Source organism: Pelophylax lessonae (assembly GCF_965119305.1).
Source record: "Pelophylax lessonae genome assembly, chromosome: 1".
Classification (NCBI taxonomy): Eukaryota; Metazoa; Chordata; class Amphibia; order Anura; family Ranidae; genus Pelophylax; species Pelophylax lessonae.
The window spans coordinates 753,270-773,571 of record NC_138768.1 but is presented as its reverse complement, the minus strand read 5'-3'; the positions used below and the strand labels follow the sequence as shown (position 1 = coordinate 773,571).

General features: G+C 44.3%; 1 protein-coding gene across 1 annotated transcript in view; it reads right to left on the bottom strand.

Moving 5' to 3' along the window:
• The window catches only part of LOC309550013 (pepsin A-like), a gene marked incomplete at its 3' end in the record, with an annotated part of 40,072 nt that extends 30,851 nt beyond the window's left edge, over positions 1 to 9,221 (bottom strand). Inside the window, exons 1-3 of the mRNA XM_082250485.1 lie at positions 9,132 to 9,221; positions 8,896 to 9,010; positions 6,423 to 6,540 (exon numbers count right to left, since the gene is read on the bottom strand). Coding sequence (XP_082106611.1) covers positions 6,423 to 6,540; positions 8,896 to 9,010; positions 9,132 to 9,133 — 235 coding nt within the window. The 5' untranslated portion in view covers positions 9,134 to 9,221. The remainder of the gene's footprint in view (positions 1 to 6,422; positions 6,541 to 8,895; positions 9,011 to 9,131) is intronic.
• Between the last annotated feature and the right edge of the window lie 11,081 nt (positions 9,222 to 20,302).

Genomic DNA, 20,302 nt, shown 5'->3' with positions numbered 1-20,302 from the left:
AAAAAAATGTGAAAAATATTGTTATTTTTCCAAAATTGACGCTGTTTTTTTGTTCATAGCGCATGATCAAAAAATCGCACATGTGATCAAATACCACCAAAAGAAAGCTCTGTTTGTGGGGAAAAAAAAAATCTATTCAATTGGATTGGTGTATAGTACCGTCTTGTAAATAATTTTACTGCTGTCTCCCTGATCGACAGCGACCTTGTACATTTACGCAAATTTAACCACATCAGGCTCCAATCGTTTATGGAGATATCAGTGTCCAAATCTGCTTCCCAGTTCAACATTTAGGCTGCATTCACACTTGAGCGTAGGGTTTTAACGCGTTTTTTACCACGATTTTTACCACGATTTTACCGCGATTTTCAGGCGTTTTTGGAGGCAGGCATTGACATCTATCAAAAACGCTGGTAATCAGCCCAAAAAGAAGCTCATGTACTTTTTTCAGCTACAGGAGTTTTGCAAAAACGTTTTTTTTTAGCGTTTTTGGAGCTGAAAAACACTCAAAAACGCCCAGGTGTGAATGGAGCCTTAGGATGGTTTCTTATCTGGGGGTTGTGAGTTAATGTCTTTATAAAGGAAGGTAATAAGACCTTTTCCCTTAGGTGTTGTAAAACAGATATGTTCAAATACCGTTACCGGTGATCCAGGGGGTGTCGGGTAAAGCGACTCAAAGAATTGTTTGACCACTTCAGCCCCGGAGGATTTGGCTGCTCAAAGACCAGGGCCTATTTTGCGATTCGGCACTGCGTGAGTTTAATTGACAATTGCGCGGTCGTGCGACGCTGTACCCAAATTCATTTGACGCCCTTTTCTTCCCACAAACAGAGCTTTCTTTTGGTGGTATTTGATCACCTGTGCAATTTTTACTTTTTGCGCTATAAACAAAAAAAAGAGCGACAATTTTGAAAAAATAACAATATTTTTCACATTTTTTTATATGAAATTCTCTCAAAAAAATATAAAAATTAAAATGTTCTAACATTTTCGGCCGATTTGTTTTCTGCTACCTATTTTTGGTAAAAAAAATCACAATAAGCGTATTTTGATTGGTTTGCACAAAAGTTATTGCGTTTACTAACTACGGGAAAGATTTCTGTCATTTTTATTGGTTTTTTTTAATGAGTAATGGCGGCAATCTGCGATTTTTTTTTTGCGGGACTGCGACATTGCGGCGGACAGATCGGACCCCTGACTGACATTTTTGACACTTTTGGGGGTACCAGTGACATTACTACAGTAATCAGTGCTATAAATATGCACTGTCACTGTACTAATGACACTGGCAGGGAAGGGGTTAACTTTATTAGAGATCCAGGGGTTAAGTGTGTCCCTAGGGGCGTGATTCTAACGTTAAAGGGGTGTGGCTTGTGATGTAACCACAGAGACATACGATCCTACATAGCAGGATCGCATAGCCTCTGCAGTTACACCAGGGAGAATGACAGGCGGCTTTGTTTACATCAGCCGCCTGCCTTTCTCCCTCTCCAGCGGGAGATCGCCAGTGACTGGAGGACACCCCGGAGCCACCGGTCACTCGCACGGGGATGTCAGGGAACAAGCGGGGGCATGTGCTCGCCCCCTATTGGCTCGTGGGCGAGTGGCGTACCGGTACGTCACTTTGCCCAGGAGGGGCTGACCGCCACAGTATATGTACTTGCGGCGGTCAGCAAGTGGTTAATAAGTAAGTAATTTGGTCTTTCTGTAGCAGGCAATTGATAAGTGTTGAGAAGATTATCAAATGGGAGAAAATCCTCCGTTATAAAAGTCTGAAAGCCGGATAATGTTTCTCCTAGACCTCAAAACTGGATGGTGAAGTAAATGCATCCCTAAATCTGGGGTCCCCAAGAGACGAGGCTCCCGGAGGGGGAGGGGGGTTAGAGACTGGGATCCTATCTTTTTTCACTTTATTCCATAGTTTAATATATATAATGTTTAATATATGTTTAGAATAGTTTAATTTTATTTCTTAGACTGTGTGTAGCTTTTAAACTCTGGGTGGAGTAATAGTCACTGTCACTATCAGCATAGAGATCCTGGGGGACTTTCACTCTGTGCAGCCAGAATATAGAAAATCCTCAAGTTCTCCAGTTCTGTCTTTTTTAGGGGTATCCCCTGCTCCCTCACCCCATCCCAATTCATCGTTCCCAATAAAAACCCTAAAAGAACCCCCAAGGCCTAGACTATTTTTGATCAAATAGAAGAATGAATGAATGAAGAAAATGCTGTGTACCTGGCTGTGTGTGCAATAAGTGGGGGAAATAGGACTGTATTCACCAGTGGGTCCTATAGGGGTGCAGTACATATCACAGATTGACTGGCATGGCCCCCCCCCCCCCCCCGCCAGGAAATGCCTAGTGTTCATTTCAGGTCAGTCCATGTTGTAGAATTATCTATATGGCAACTGAAATGAAAGTCAGATATGGGGAATTAATAAAGCCTTGGCTTATTTCCTCTCCTATAAGTCATTCAATTTTCCCTACCAAACCATTGTAGAGTTACTTACTCCTTCCATATACTGGAGTCAGCCAACATTCGGACCATCCCAGCTACCTGGGCCAAGTATAAGGAGGCCTTTTTCCTCTAAGGGGTCTCCATAGTGTTTGTAGAATTTTAGAGATGGAAGTGTCACGGGATGGAAGGCCAGGCAATCAGAAGCTCCATCCTTTCACATGTCAGGTCCATGTAATCTAGTTAGGAATGTGTGATGGAAGAGAAGATATGGATACTGTAAGAAGACCAGCATGTAGTATGCAGGGTATTGGCGGAAGGTAAGGGGGTCGCTAGGCACTGGGGGCGTATACCATTGGTCTCCTCCTTTGTGACTTGCGTCAGTAATGCCCTTTAATTTGCCAGTATGTGGATGTCCCGGTACCATCACCGGTCACAGAGACTCTTTCATAGTGGCACAGCGCCCCCTGTGGTTGCAGTGGAGGGAAACTCTCCTAGGTTCCTAGGGTGGGGGGGGGGGGGGTGAGGGGAGAATCTGGTATTGGGAGAAATTTGTATGTGGGAGGGGATATTTATGCTGGGAGAATGTGTTTCTTAACAGGGAGCAAAGTTACAACATGTATTAGTTACATACTCCTTACCCCTGCACTCTGGACACCTGCCAATCCATGACATAATCTGACCCCTGCACTCTGCCCTATATATAATATACACTTCTGACCCTTGTACACCATACGTTACTAACACCTGACCCCTGCACTCGGTGTGTTACACCCCTCTGACCCCTGAAATCTGAAAACTGGTTTGTACATTACATACTTTAATGCCTTAACTCTGTGTTACATGCTCCTAAACTATATTACATACTCCTGACTGCTGCACCCAATATATTCTACTGTACATTACATACCCCTGACCCCTGCACTCTGCATGTTACATACTCCTGACTGCTGCACCCAATATATTCTACTGTACATTACATACCCCTGACCCATGCACTCTGCATGTTACATACTCCTGACTGCTGCACCCAATATATTCTACTGTACATTACATACCCCTGACCACTGCACTATGCATGTTACATACTCCTGACTGCTGCACCCAATATATTCTACTGTACATTACATACCCCTGACCCCTGCATTCTGCATGTTACATACTCCTGACTGCTGCACCCAATATATTCTACTGTACATTACATACCCCCGACCACTGCACTATGCATGTTACATACTCCTGACTGCTGCACCCAATATATTCTACTGTATATTACATACCCCTGACCCCTGCACTCTGCATGTTACATACTCCTGACTGCTGCACCCAATATATTCTACTGTACATTACATACCCCTGACCCCTGCATTCTGCATGTTACATACTCCTGACTGCTGCACCCAATATATTCTACTGTATATTACATACCCCTGACCCCTGCACTCTGCATGTTACATACTCCTGACTGCTGCACCCAATATATTCTACTGTACATTACATACCCCTGACCACTGCACTATGCATGTTACATACTCCTGACTGCTGCACCCAATATATTCTACTGTATATTACATACCTCTGACCCCTGCACTCTGCATGTTACATACTCCTGACTGCTGCACCCAATATATTCTACTGTACATTACATACCCCTGACCCCTGCACTCTGCATGTTACATACTCCTGACTGCTGCACCCAATATATTCTACTGTACATTACATACCCCTGCACTCTGCATGTTACACACTCCTGACTGCTGCACCTAATATAGTTCTTTTACTACAAGCTCTATCCCTTGTGCCCCTGAGGAAGCGGTTTCTACCGCGAAACATGTTGGGTAGTGGGACATGGATCTATTAGAGAGATACATATTGGTACCGGTTTACCCTGGCCCAGCTGTAACCTCTGATGATTCCACCCACATATTCAAGGATGTGATTTTGCTTTGATATTTTAATAAGTGTATATGTCTGTCAGTGATATATATGTTTATATGATTTTTTGTAACAATTTCTGTCCATTTTCATCCCCCCCCCCCTTTTTGGGGAATATATGTAATTAATAAAATATATTTTCAAATATAAATGATCTACTATATTTATTAGTTTCATGACGGTACCCCTTAAAATCCCAACCTATGCCCCAATTCCCTACAATTTTTCTAATATATTCTACTGTACATTGCATACCCCTAACCCCTGCACTCTGCATGTTACATACTCCAGACTGCTGCACCCAATATATTCTATTGTACATTACATATCCCTGACCACTGCACTATGCATGTTACACCCTCCTGACTGCTGCACCTAATATATTCAACTGTACATTACATACCCCTGACCCCTGCACTCTGCATGTTACATACTCCTGACTGCTGCACCCAATATATTCTATTGTACATTACATATCCCTGACCACTGCACTATGCATGTTACACCCTCCTGACTGCTGCACCTAATATATTCAACTGTACATTACATACCCCTGACCCCTGCACTCTGCATGTTACATACTCCTGACTGCTGCACCCAATATATTCTATTGTACATTACATACCCCTGACCACTGCACTATGCATGTTACATACTCCTGACTGCTGCACCCAATATATTCTACTTTACATTACATACCCCTAACCCCTGCACTCTGCATGTTACATACTCCAGACTGCTGCACCCAATATATTCTATTGTACATTACATATCCCTGACCACTGCACTATGCATGTTACACCCTCCTGACTGCTGCACCTAATATATTCAACTGTACATTACATACCCCTGACCCCTGCACTCTGCATGTTACATACTCCTGACTGCTGCACCCAATATATTCTATTGTACATTACATACCCCTGACCACTGCACTATGCATGTTACATACTCCTGACTGCTGCACCCAATATATTCTACTTTACATTACATACCCCTGCACTCTGCATTTAACACACTCCTGACTGCTGAACCCAATATATTCTACTGTACATTACATACCCCTAACCCCTGCACTCTGCATGTTACATACTCCAGACTGCTGCACCCAATATATTCTATTGTACATTACATATCCCTGACCACTGCACTATGCATGTTACACCCTCCTGACTGCTGCACCTAATATATTCAACTGTACATTACATACCCCTGACCCCTGCACTCTGCATGTTACATACTCCTGACTGCTGCACCCAATATATTCTATTGTACATTACATACCCCTGACCACTGCACTATGCATGTTACATACTCCTGACTGCTGCACCCAATATATTCTACTTTACATTACATACCCCTGCACTCTGCATTTAACACACTCCTGACTGCTGAACCCAATATATTCTACTGTACATTACATACCCCTGACCCCTGCACTCTGCATGTTACATACTCCTGACTGCTGCACCCAATATATTCTACTGTACATTACATACCCCTGACCCCTGCACTCTGCATGTTACATACTCCTGACTGCTGCACCCAATATATTCTACTGTACATTACAGACCCCTGCACTCTGCATGTTACATACTCCTTACCCCTGCACTCTGTATGTTACATACTCCTTACCCCCCTGCTCTGCATGTTACATACTCCTTACCCCCATGCTCTGCATGTTACATACTCTTTACCCCTGCGCTCTGCATGTTACATACTCCTTACCCCCGCACTCTGCATGTTACATACTCCTTACCCCCGTGCTCTGCATGTTACATACTACTGAGTCCTGCAATCACTGAGTTGTGTACTTCTAAGGTCTGTTACCACTCTGAGGCACCTCCATCTCCTGCTGTATACAGTATATACTATGAGTACGCTTCATGGTGTATCAGACTGCAGCACATAGAACACATTTCTGTTACATTGTTTCAAGCAGAACTTATAAAAGGAAGTCCAAGAAAGAGGAAGATGAGAGGAAGATAATGATCTCCTACATTTCCATATGTGGTGTCACCAGACGGACTTACTGCACGCTGCACTGGAGCAGGAGACGGAGGGTACCCACAGATCTGCAGATCCCGTGTCAAACACAACCAAGAAGTCTTGGGGAGGAGTTCCAATGGAAATGGTGCCAAAGTATTCATTCTATTGGTCAGAGAAAAGGAGAGAATGATACAGAGATTTGATTATTTTCGTGTCTGTTATCCTGTAAATACGGAGAACAATGGAGAATAATGGAGAACAATGGAGAATAACAGTGAATAATGGAGAACAATGGAGAATAACAGTGAATAATGGAGAACAATGGAGAATAACAGAGAATAATGGAGAACAATGGAGAATAATGGAGAACAATGGAGAATAATGGAGAATAACGGAGAACAATAAAGAATATTAGTGAACAATGGAGAATAATGGAGAACAATGGAGAATAATGGAGAATAACGGAGAACAATGGAGAATATTAGTGAACAATGGAGAATAATGGAGAACAATGGAGAATAGTGGAGAACAATTGAGAATAATGGAGAATAATGGAGAACAACGAAGAATAATGGAAAACAATGGAGAACAATGGAAAATTGTAACGACACCCCAAAGTATGAAAGGGGTTACAGTCGTCTAGGATAATCCGCTCCCGAACACCAGGACAGCTATCGACCACTCCAATCCGCCATACATGAAGCCCATATAAATAATTACCCCCCCCCCCAGTACAAGACAAGGCTCCGTATTGAGGTAAAGTGAGAATAACTCTCTTCTGCTCCTTTATTGAAAGAAACGCAGCATTTATATACACTTTGAGAATACCACATGAACAATGACTGTGTAATTACATCCCTTAGTAGACAGCCAGGTGAGCTCATTAACATACTTATCAATAGTCTCAGACCCAATTAACATACTGTCCTATTTTAGACAAAAGCACTTAGTTAATCAGTAGAAATTCTTTAGGAGGGGCTGCTGGAAACAATCCCCCCCTCTCTCTGCAGATAATACCCATTGATTAGCAGACATGGTGTCTCTCATAGTTCCTGGACGCCCAAATTAGGAGCTGCACTTCCTGTGCCTTACAGTGTATATGAATAAGGTAGATCTCCATATTTCCTGAGAGATACTGGTAATGCATATTACTGTCCCATTTGAAATAGTCCAACCCATATTCTCAGTGTACACCACCCTCTCGCTCACCCTACATCCATAAAAGATGCAGGGTGACTTAAACATAAGAAAGCCACACAAGGCTGGACATGGTGCCTCCCAACCTCTTTAAAGGAATTTGGGGTCCACAACCCTGATGCCCAAAGTGATTCCTATCACAAAAATAATGGAGAATAATGGAGAATAATGGAGAACAATGGAGAATAACAGAGAATAATGGAGAACAATGGAGAACAATGGAGAATAATGGAGAATAATGGAGAATAATGGAGAACAATGAAGAATAACAGAGAATAATGGAGAATAATGGAGAACAATGGAGAACAATGGAGAACAATGGAGAACAATGGAGAATAATGGAGAATAATGGAGAACAATGGAGAACAGTCAATGGAGAATAATGGAGAACAATGGAGAATAATGGAGAATAATGGAGAATAATGGAGAACAATGAAGAATAACAGAGAATAATGGAGAACAATGGAGAATAATGGAGAACAATGGAGAACAATTGAGAATAATGGAGAATAATTGAGAATAATGAAGAATAATGGAGAATAATGGAGAACAATGGAGAACAATGGAGAATAATGGAGAATAATGGAGAATAATGGAGAACAATGGAGAATAATGAAAAATAATGGAGAATAATGGAGAATAATGGAGAACAATGAAGAATAACAGAGAATAATGGAGAATAATGGAGAACAATGGAGAACAATGGAGAATAATGGAGAATAATGGAGAATAATGGAGAATAATGGAGAACAATGGAGAACAGTCAATGGAGAATAATGGAGAACAATGGAGAATAATGGAGAATAATGGAGAATAATGGAGAACAATGGAGAACAATTGAGAATAATGGAGAATAATGGAGAATAATGGAGAACAATGGAGAATAATGGAGAACAATTGAGAATAATGGAGAATAATGGAGAATAATGGAGAATAATGGAGAACAATGGAGAACAATTGAGAATAATGGAGAATAATGGAGAATAATGGAGAATAATGGAGAACAATGGAGAACAATTGAGAATAATGAAGAATAACAGAGAATAATGGAGAACAATGGAGAATAATGGAGAACAATGGAGAATAATGGAGAATAATTGAGAATAATGAAGAATAATGGAGAATAATGGAGAACAATGGAGAACAATGGAGAATAATGGAGAATAATGGAGAATAATGGAGAACAATGGAGAATAATGAAAAATAATGGAGAATAATGAAGAATAATGAAGAATGGTTGTCATTTTCCTTTTTGTCCTCCAGGAAGGATTTTTTTTTAGCTCCGGTTGGATGGACACAGAAAGTAAACCGACCACTCACATCCATATAGTTCACTAAAGGCTCCCTGGCTGCTTCCTGCAGGACTGCAGAATATTGGAAAAGTCCATGTTCCAGTAATGTCCTCCTGATGGATTTCCTTCTGCTCAGGGGGACCCTAAAATGGAAAGAAGGAGGTCCACTTCACAAGAGAACGCAGAAATAATGCATATTATTTTATTATGGGTCTATAGATAGCGCCAACAATGCAGGTAGAGCTTTATGTACTGCACCTTCACATCAGCCCCTCATCCAAGGAGCTTACAATCTAAGGTCCTTATCTCACACACATACACCTACTAGAGCGGTCATTGGTCTCTGCAGACCTGGAACTTCTCTGTCTACAAATTCTGTACAGAAATCCAGATAAATCCCCGTAACCACAAAAACTATGGAAACTGACCGCAAGATCGGGGGGGGGGGGGGCTGTAATCATTGTGACTCCCCTAAATCAGATAAACGTCATGGACATTTCACCCACTGTGACATCAGCACTGACATTCACTATCATTGGTAAATCAGAGAGTCTAACTGCACCTGGACATTAGAGTGTAAGCTCCTCTGGTACAGAGACTGATGTGACTGTGGGGGAGGGGACATTAGAGTATAAGCTCCTCTGGTACAGAGACTGATGTGACTGTGGGGGAGGGGACATTAGAGTGTAAGCTCCTCTGGTACAGAGACTGATGTGACTGTGGGGGAGGGGACATTAGAGTGTAAGCTCCTCTGGTACAGAGACTGATGTGACCTTGGGGGAGGGGACATTAGAGTGTAAGCTCCTCTGGTACAGAGACTGATGTGACTGTGGGGGAGGGGACATTAGAGTGTAAGCTCCTCTGGTACAGAGACTGAAGTGACTGTGGGGGAGGGGATATTAGAGTGTAAGCTCCTCTGGTACAGAGACTGATGTGACTGTGGGGGAGGGGACATTAGAGTGTAAGCTCCTCTGGTACAGAGACTGAAGTGACTGTGGGGGAGGGGATATTAGAGTGTAAGCTCCTCTGGTACAGAGACTGAAGTGACTGTGGGGGGAGGGGACATTAGAGTGTAAGCTCCTCTGGTACAGAGACTGAAGTGACTGTGGGGGAGGGGATATTAGAGTGTAAGCTCCTCTGGTACAGAGACTGATGTGACTGTGGGGGAGGGGACATTAGAGTGTAAGCTCCTCTGGTACAGAGACTGAAGTGACTGTGGGGGAGGGGATATTAGAGTGTAAGCTCCTCTGGTACAGAGACTGAAGTGACTGTGGGGGGAGGGGACATTAGAGTGTAAGCTCCTCTGGTACAGAGACTGATGTGACTGTGGGGGAGGGGATATTAGAGTGTAAGCTCCTCTGGTACAGAGACTGATGTGACTGTGGGGGGAGGGGACATTAGAGTGTAAGCTCCTCTGGTACAGAGACTGATGTGACTGTGGGGGAGGGGACATTAGAGTGTAAGCTCCTCTGGTACAGAGACTGATGTGACTGTGGGGGAGGGGATATTAGAGTGTAAGCTCTTCTGGTACAGAGATAGATGTGACTGTGGGGGGAGGGGACATTAGAGTGTAAGCTCCTCTGGTACAGAGACTGATGTGTCTGTGGGGGAGGGGATATTAGAGTGTAAGCTCTTCTGGTACAGAGATAGATGTGACAGGCTCAGTGATCTCTGTACAGTGCTGAAGTATATGTCAGCACTATATAAATGTATAATAATAATAGTGTGTGACTGTGGGGGAGGGAACATTAGAGTGTAAGCTCCTCTGGTACAGAGACTGATGTGACTGTGGGGGAGAGGACATTAGAGTCCTCTCTGGTACAGAGACTGATGTGACTGTGGGGGAGAGGACATTAGAGTGTAAGCTCCTCTGGTGCAGAGAATGATGGGACTTACCTGAGTAAAGCATGGGACAGTGCGGCAGTTAGAAGAAGTAGTAGTAATCTCATGGTGTGTGAGATGGAAGAATGAGGTGGGTGACGACGTTGGCAGTGGGTTATAAATGCTCTTGTTTGCTGGGTACATAGACTCGCCCTTTCTCTGCTCCTACCTGGAAATATTTCTGATCCTTCTAATTCCAATAACGATATAACATATTTATCAGGATTGAACTGTGAGGTGATAATAATTGTGTGTAGGGGGATGGGGGGTCATTATCTCATGATACAAATATCTTCAGCACTTGGACAATACCCATTTGTTACGGATGGTGAATCTGCCCGGGAATGACCCAACCTCAGCAGGGAATCTGCTATTGAAGACATTGCAGTCTATGGGGGTGAATCTCGGGGAAAGACAAGGGACCTCAGCTATGGGTGATGGAGGACTTCAGCTATGGGTGATGGAGGATCTCAGCTATGGGGGATGGAGGAGCTCAGCTATGGGGGAGGGAGGACCTCAGCTATGGGGGATGGAGGACCTCAGCTATGGATGATGGAGGACCTCAGCTATGGGGGAGGGAGGACCTCAGCTATGGGTGATGGAAGACCTCAGCTATGGGTGATGGAAGACCTCAGCTATGGGGGATGGAGGACATCAGCTATGGGGGATGGAGGACCTCAGCTATGGGGGATGGAGGACCTCAGCTATGGGGGATGGAGGACCTCAGCTATGGGGGATGGAGGACCTCAGCTATGGGGGATGAAGGACCTCAGCTATGGGTGATGGAAGACCTCAGCTATGGGTGATGGAAGACCTCAGCTATGGGGGATGGAGGACCTCAGCTATGGGGGATGGAGGACCTCAGCTATGGGTGATGGAAGACCTCAGCTATGGGGGATGGAGGAGCTCAGCTATGGAGGAGGGAGGACCTCAGCTATGGGGGATGGAGAACCTCAGCTATGAGTGATGGAAGAGCTCAGCTATGGGGGATGGAGGACCTCAGCTATGGGGGGTGGAGGACCTCAGCTATAAGGGATGGAGGACCTCAGCTGTGGGGGATGGAGGAGCTCAGCTATGGGGGAGGGAGGACCTCAGCTATGGGGGATGGAGGACCTCAGCTATGGGTGATGAAGGAGCTCAGCTATGGGGGATGGAGGACCTCAGCTATGGATGATGGAGGACCTCAGCTATAAGGGATGGAGGAGCTCAGCTATGGGGGATGGAGGACCTCAGCTATAAGGGATGGAGGAGCTCAGCTATGGGGGATGGAGGACCTCAGTGTTGTGGAAATGTTATAAATATTTATGGGGACATTTTTTTAGGATGTATTTTTAGTTAAATTGCCATTCTGTCTCCCAGTGTCGGTTTACCGGTAATCGCTATGCACAGCGAATATTGCCTTACCTGGCATTGAGGAAAGACCTGTAGATGTGGAAACCTTACATTAAATGGAAACTGCAGGCTACTTGTAGCCTGAGCACCCCTATCGGCGGTGCCGATCTGGATCTATGGCAGTGCGAGGAGAACTCCAACACACAAATGTATATCAGCCAGCCGGAGCCCCGGTATTCACTGCGGAGATATGTTTGTGATGTGGAATTCTCATCGTCTTGATAATATCTGCCCTTTACCAGGATAAATGGCTGGCACCTTTCTCTCATATTTGATCCATATGAAATACTGCTGCTATTGTCTTTTCCAGATATAATAAAGTCCAATCATTGGAACAATAGCATGATCACTATCAAATATGGTTTACATGAACTATATTATATAGGATTCACTCTAACAGCTTATGATTTGAGTGCATGTTTGTGAATTAGTGTGGCCGAGTCCATGAGAATCCATGTGGCAGCCATGTTGCTTTCACTTGGCAGTTGGAGTCTCTGCACACGGCCGTGTTTGTCCATAAACATTCACCCCCCTTTTCTATTGTACTTTTGAATGTATACATGTCTGTGATTGGTGGTGTTGACGCCACTCCCCTGTAACCCCCTTTTGTTCTCTGACTATAAATAAACCTGAGCTCTGCTCTAAAGGCAGAGAATCTTCAGTTGGCATCGAATTGACACAGCATGCGTCTGTTTCTTTCTTTGTCGCCGAGCGCACTGGGATAACCTTATACAAAAGAGCTGTAGATTGTACTTTCCAGTACAAGGGATTAATGGCGGTTGGCTCGTATTAATATCCACAAGTGCGCTTTTCAGCACAGCAAAGTTTTCAGTGCACTGAGCGAATTTCTATGCACCAACCTCCATTAATTTCCACTACAGTAATGGCGAGTCAGGAAGTTGTAACCAAACGTTTCTAAACGGAAAAACAGAGGGGAGTGAGTCGGGTTGGGTGCAACAAAGGCCGGCCGTGTGGTAAGACGCTTCATTTCAGTTTTTGAAAATGTATTGCTTTAGACAGAGTAGAGATCGACCGATTATTGGCAGTGCCGATATATCGGGGGCCGATATGCACTTTCCCCGATATATCGGAATCGGCCCCGGAGGTTACCGATATTGCCGATATTTTGGGAAAGTGCTGTGTCGGAGTGATTCCTGCAGCTAGAGGAATCACCCCTGTACCGGCATCCATAGCCGACGGTCGGCTGTCTTGTAATTACAACCGATGCAGCTGAGAAGTCGCTTATCTGTCATTACAAGGAGCGGGAGGGGAGGTCCACCCCCCTCCCGCCTCCTTCCGCGGCTCGCCTGGGTCTCCCCTATCCCACCGGCCGCATCCTACCTGCACGGCCGCCGAAGAGAAGACCCGATCAAAGCCGCATTTGGCTCTGATCGGGTCTCTATGTAAAAACCCAGAAGTGATATCATGACATCACTTCCAGGTACACGGCGGCAAATTTAAAAAAATGCGACCATTCAAAAAGCCAAACTTGACGTTTTGAATGCCTTTAAGTGCAGAGGAGGGGTTTTGCGTTTGGGGTTTGGGGTCTTTTAGACCCCCCAGATCCCTCCACCAGAGTACCTTTGAAAAATAAAAAAATATATATTTTTTAAAATTCCTGCAATTATCAGCCAATATCGGCCGATACCGATATCCGATGACCAAAATATCGGTATCGACACTAAAAAAAAACGATATCGGTCGATCACTAGACCGAGGCTTACTTTCTTGGTCCGCTGTGGAAGTTAGAAGCACAGCTTAGCAAAGGACCTTTTCATTTGCAGCGTTCGCTCTTTTGTATAACGATGGGGTGTTTAGTAATAATATTTGTGGCTGGGGATCAGGTCTATTAATTGGGGGAGAAACCTATATACAAGGTTACCAGTTAATACAACCTGGGGTTGTGATATGTGTGTTAAATATTTCCTTCTAGCATCTCTGTTGTAATATCAGTTTTGTTTGATAGGATAGCAATAGATTATCAGTTGGTGTTGGTTTTGGCGGCAGATACCGCGTTTCAGTATAGCAACTGGTTTGTGTATGTGCTGGAATTGGTTTTTGGCGGGAACTCATTTATTGGTGAAACTGGTGGTTGCTTTAGACGCTGAAGTTTAAGTTGAGCACAGACATCCCGGTTTTGGACTGAGTTTCTGTTTTAAGTGGCAAATTGCGTTGCGCAGCTGAAAATCAGCATTCCATGAGGATAGCTATTGTCTACACTAAATTTTGAATACGGTTGATCATAAATCCTGTTTTTTCTGTTTTTAGTATCATCTTTTTGTTTTATACCAAGATACACATGTCTTCTATTGTGGCTGGTGGTTCTCAGTGCCACCATTTTGTGTCAACCATGTGTGTGACCACCATTTTGTTTTAGCATTGAGACCCACGTGGTTGTAACACAATTTCCTTTGTGTGACGGCCATTTTGGGTTCTACATCTCCATTTTGTTTGGTGGTGTTAAAACCCACGTGGCTGAGACGCCATTTTGAATTTTAACAATCACGTGTTTGGTCACCATTTTGTTTTTGGTTTATGGTGTTGAAACCCATGTGGCTGAGCCGCTATTTTGAGTTTTAACAAATCACCTCTTCTGTTTCTGTTTTTGGTGTTTCTAAACCTTTTATTTTCTCTTTTTTAAACAGAAACACGTTTAAAAGGGCAACTTTGTTATAGAGTTATTATGTGATTTTTGGACTGTATTTCAGTTTAAAGTGGGGTTTCTTCTTTTTAATTGAAATTCAACATGTAGGAAGATTTTTACAGGATCATTGTGGTTGTTTTCCTAGCTAATCTTGTTTGTCTTTATGTTCATATTTAGTATATATATTTATATATATATATATATATATATATATATATATATATACAACCCATCTATTTTGAGTTTTATGATAACTACCATGTTTTATAACTGTTCTCAGTCTTTTTGTAAGCATTTGTGTTTAAGCTGTTTTTGTAGTGAACTTTGTCCCATTTTTGTTGTAACTGTAAGTTTTTCAATGATAGACTACATTGTGGAGTGTGACTGATCCATTTTTTTATTGGGTTCAGTTTTCGGTTAGAATCGGGTTTGTTTTGTGCTGAGTAGCGGTTGTTTTTCACAGATGTAGTGTTTTCAGTACTGCAGGTTGGGTTTTAGGTAGAGAGGTTATACCTTCCAGTGTGCAATCAGTAACCGGCATCTCAATTTAATTTTTAATGCAACATCAAGAAATAGACTGAAGCCAAGGTTTGTATAGAGAGGACTTTCATTGTGCTTTCGGGATTGTTTGGCTGCACGGGTTAGGTCAACATGAACATGTGTACTTTGAGTCGTCTACGTGAAACGGGTGATAGCGACACGCTTGTTTGAGCCTTCAACGTGTGAGGAGTAGATACAGAAACCCGCCCCTCATTTGGCCGTGTAAAATAATCGGAGCTGGGGAGCGAGTGGGGGTTGCTGAGCTATATAGCCATACAAAGCCACCGGGTTGAGGTCTTCTAGCTGACCGGCGGAGGGCCGTGTAGAATAATCGGAGTCTGGAAGCAAGCCGACACTGTCAATGCAGGCCCCCTCAGGAGGCCAAACAACTTTAGCGGTACATGAAGACTGCATTTGGGACTCAGGCCATAAGACCCCTCAGGAAGTGGCATAACCAAGGGAAACAGTTGGTGCATGCCTTTTGAAGGTACCTTTGATGTCTGAAGATGGGAGGAGTTCTTTATTGAATTTAGGATTAGGCTCCACGCAACAAAGATGCTAGGCGTAGCGCAATTGTGGCTTCAGAGATCTATTATGGTCAATCAGCAAGGTATACATGGGGCGGTTTCTGTCCGGAAGAACCACATTATGTACACTTGGACTGATGAGATAGCCGAGTCCAGCGATCTGGTGAGAGAAGTGGAGGAAGCTCTTCCTGGGCTAACCTTACTGAGACAAGCCAGATCCGCTGACACTGAACCTGTTACTGTCTCTCCTAAATCACGGCTTGTTATTGACTCCACTGTCTCTGAACTTTAATGTCCGTTTTCTTCAGCTCATGGTGCAGACCTCGATACTGGTAACGCCCTCCCACCTCACAGTGTCTCTATCTCTCAATAGCTTGTCATAACACCTGAACCCTCTCCTTCTAACTCTGTGACAAACTATGAGTTTTTAACAGGTCTGCTATGGATGTGGAAAGTCAGGGCACATCAGGCATAATTGTCTGACCAACCCGGCTGGTCCGCGGGGTAAGTGGCAATTTATTCCGGAGTATCCCGAAACTTCAAAGGTAGGTATGATCAGTAACGACTATGACTTATCATAGGGCGTTGGTAATCCGGTGTCAGCCAACATCAATCTATTCCTAGAGGAATTAAAATAGCCCCTCCCTTGCCTCATTGACACCGATGCAGCTAAATCTGTTCTAAGATCTTAAGATCCTAAAAGGAAACGTTCCCCTTCCAAGGGAGACAACTCCCACCATAGGTCTCACGGGCCAGACAGTGTCTTTACGAATGACTGAACCTCTTTATTGCAGGCTAGGCCAGTTCTGCAAGGAGAAGGTTGTTGTTTTTTTTGGTCATTGCATTTCTCTGGGTACCCAACATCTAACCACTCAGAGAATACAGACATTGAAGGACCTCCAAAGACCTCGTAACCTTAAACAATGCACTATTTTTGAACCCTGCGTCTCTTCTCCCTGTTAAGGAGGTAGAGAAGGGGGGAGAAGGTCGTGCGGAAAATGATCATTTTCAAAACTTTACTAATCTCTCTCTCTCTCTCTCTCTGATCAATTTCCAACTTTATTAGGACATAAGGAACAACACGATTGCCTTTCTGTCAGTCCGGTGAAGGAGACCCCCATTCCAGACGCTAACCTTTTTGTCGATGGTTCCAGGTACCACACCCCAGATGGTAAGACACACACGGGTTATGCGGTAACTACAACTGGTGAAATTGTGGAAGATGGTTCTTTAGGTTTCCTTAAGTCCACACAGGAATCTGAGATGTGGGCACTAGCAAAAGCCTGTGAGATGCATAAAGATCAGATGATCAATTTCTATACAGATTCGAGATATGCTTTTTGGGTTGGCACATGATTGTGGTCCTATCTGGAAGGCAAGAGGGTTCTTGACTAGTTCAGGGAAGCTGGTGAAACATGCAGGGTTTTATAGACAGACTGTTCATTGCATTTTGCTTGCCACATGAGTCATTCTGATGGTAAAGGCTCATACTACTGAGACGACTATGGAAGCTAATGGAAATGCCTTGGCAGATAGAGCTGCTAAGGAAGGTTCTCTGAGCCCTGTGGCAGAGACCCCGATGCTAGCCATCCCCTCTGATGTGTCGCTAGAGGAATTTAGGAAACAGCAGTCCAAGGTGGAAATACAGGAAAAGAGGAGATGGACAGTCTTGGGGGCTACACAAGGTCCAGTCGATATCTGGGGTCTTGATGGTAAATGGTAGTTATCCAGATAACTTTTTCCATTGATGGCCCACTCGGCTCATTACCGTGGGCATCAGTCAAAGATGGTTTTGTGTGCATAGGTGGAGGAGCATTGGATTAGCCCTGGCTTTACTACCTCAGCTGAAAAAAGGTAACGGTACCAAGAAGGCACTCCCCCAAACCGGAATATCTCTTTCAGCGCATTCAGATAGACTATATCACTTTGCCAAAGAACGAAATGTACAAGCATGTCTTGGTCTGTCTGGATGTGTTTTCTGGGTGGCCAGAGACTTGGCCTGTTCACAATGCCAATGCCACTACCACCGCAGAAAATATCCTGTCTCAGATAGTTTGTTGCTAGGGGCTGCCTGGAACGATCGAGTCGGATCGCGGATCACACTTCACTGGTCAGACCTTTGCAGAGGTATGTAAGGCGCTTCAGGGATACATCCTCAAAGTAGTGGTAAGGTTGAATGGCTGAATAGAAAAAGCCATGACCCGAATGTCTTTCCATTGCTCTTTACCCCATCAGGAATGCCCCATGGGTTATCACCCTACAAGGTTTTGTTTAGGAGTCAACCAGAGACTTTCTTTCCTAAGTGTACATAATATAAATGGGTACTAAAAATTTTTTTTTACGTAAAGTGGATCCAGGTAATATCCAATTGCCTCTCGGGGGATCAGGAAGGAATTTTTTTCCCCTGCTGTAGCAAATTGGATCATGCTTTGCTGGGGTTTATTTTCGCCTTCCTCTGGATCAACAGCAGGTATATGATTGTGTATATGGGATTGTATGGTTGGGTTTTCAATACTTTACAGTATTTTTCAGGAAGGTCTGAAACGTTCACTGGACAAATGTAAGTTTGCTCGTTCTTCAGGAAACTTTGTGGGTCACATCGTATCTGCAGAAGGGGTAGCAACTGATCCTGCTAAGGTGGAGGCTGTGGTAACCTGGCCCCGTCCCACAAATCTGACAGAACCAGGGCCGGACTGGCTTGCCGGGATAGCGGGAAATTCCCCGGGAGGCCGGCTGCCCTGGGGCTGCTATCGGCTATTGAGCTGCTGAGGGATGTTTTTTTTTTCTCACAAGAGCAGCGGCCGCCGGCCGGGTGCCGCCCACTTCATTAGAACGGCTGTCTGGTGTAGTGATATGCTTTTGCAGTGCAGCCACGCCTCTTTTTGTCAGCTGGCTGAGTCGGGGCTTTCACGGAGCTCCAGTACAGGTGGGCGGAGCTAGAAGAAGTTACACAGACAGCAGTCCCGATCATTGCTTCCTGCCCAGCACATATCTCTCCCTGAATGAAGATCTGAGAGGACAGATGGATGGCAGCCTTCATCTTCTCCCCGTGAGTCCTGACCTTCTCTGCCTTCTACCCTCTACTATGCTGTGTGTAAACCTGCCCTGCACCTTACATTGCAGCTTTACTAAGAGAGACAGACAGAGAGAGACTTTCTTGAATAGGTTAGGGATATACTGGGACATCTGAGGTGATTTATAGATGTATTCCACACACATCTTATATAATAAGTTATAGTATGTAAATGGAATACATCTATGTATCATCTCAGATGTCTAAGCATATTCCTAACCTATTAGAAAAATCGAAGTATAAACAGAAATGAATGTAATTACATAACAGAGTCAACTATAGGAAAGTATAAAAAAAAGTCCACCCATGCAGTGTGGGGAGGGGGAGGGGGAGAAATGCCTCTTTTACCTTATTCCATGTTGCAGACAGCTCCAGTGCTCTCTTCCTCCACACAAAGACCTGACATCATCACATATAATACAAGGACATTAACCCTGTATAGGATGATTGGGAGGCTGGAGTGTGACCACAGCCAGTACTCTACATAGAAGCTGAAGGGGACAAGTTACAGCACTGGAGGAAGCCTACAGGAGGAAGGAATAAGGTAAAGCTGGCTACTCATACATTGAGATTTCTTTAGTTCAGCAGGGAACAGATGAATTTCAATCTGAGTGTAGCTCCCCCAATATTCAGGGTGTAACATGTTCTAGTTGCCCCCCTCTCCTCTTCAGGCACCTGTACCATGTCCGCAACCTCTGATCACCTCCTGTACCATGTCCGCAACCTCTGATCACCTCCTGTACCATGTCCGCAGCCCCTGCATCTCCTGTACCATGTCCGCAGCCCCTGCATCTCCTGTACCATGTCCGCAGCCCCTGCATCTCCTGTACCATGTCCGCAGCCCCTGCATCTCCTGTACCATGTCCACAGCCCTTGCATCTCCTGTACCATGTCCGCAGCTCCTGCATCTCCTGTACCATGTCCGCAGCTCCTGCATCTCCTGTACCATGTCCGCAGCCCCTGCATCTCCTGTACCATGTCCGCAGCCCCTGCATCTCCTGTAACATGTCCGCAGCCCCTGCATCTCCTGTACCATGTCCGCAGCCCCTGCATCTCCTGTACCATGTCCGCAGCCCATGACATCTCCTGTACCATGTCTGCAACCTCTGATCATCTCCTGTACCATGTCCACAACCTCTGACAAGCTCCTGTACCATGTCCGCACAGCCTCTAACGAGCTCCTGTAACATGTCTGTAGCCTCTGACCATCTCTTGTCTTTTATCGTGTCTGCAGTCTCTGAGAGGGAGCCTGGAAAGAAGTTTGCTCTTATATTTATAAAGCCCTATGTGCTTTCATGTCTGTCTTATCTATATATAATACACTCTTCAAATGTGCTTTAAAATGCATGGTTTTCCCTATTATGAACAAGAAAATAAT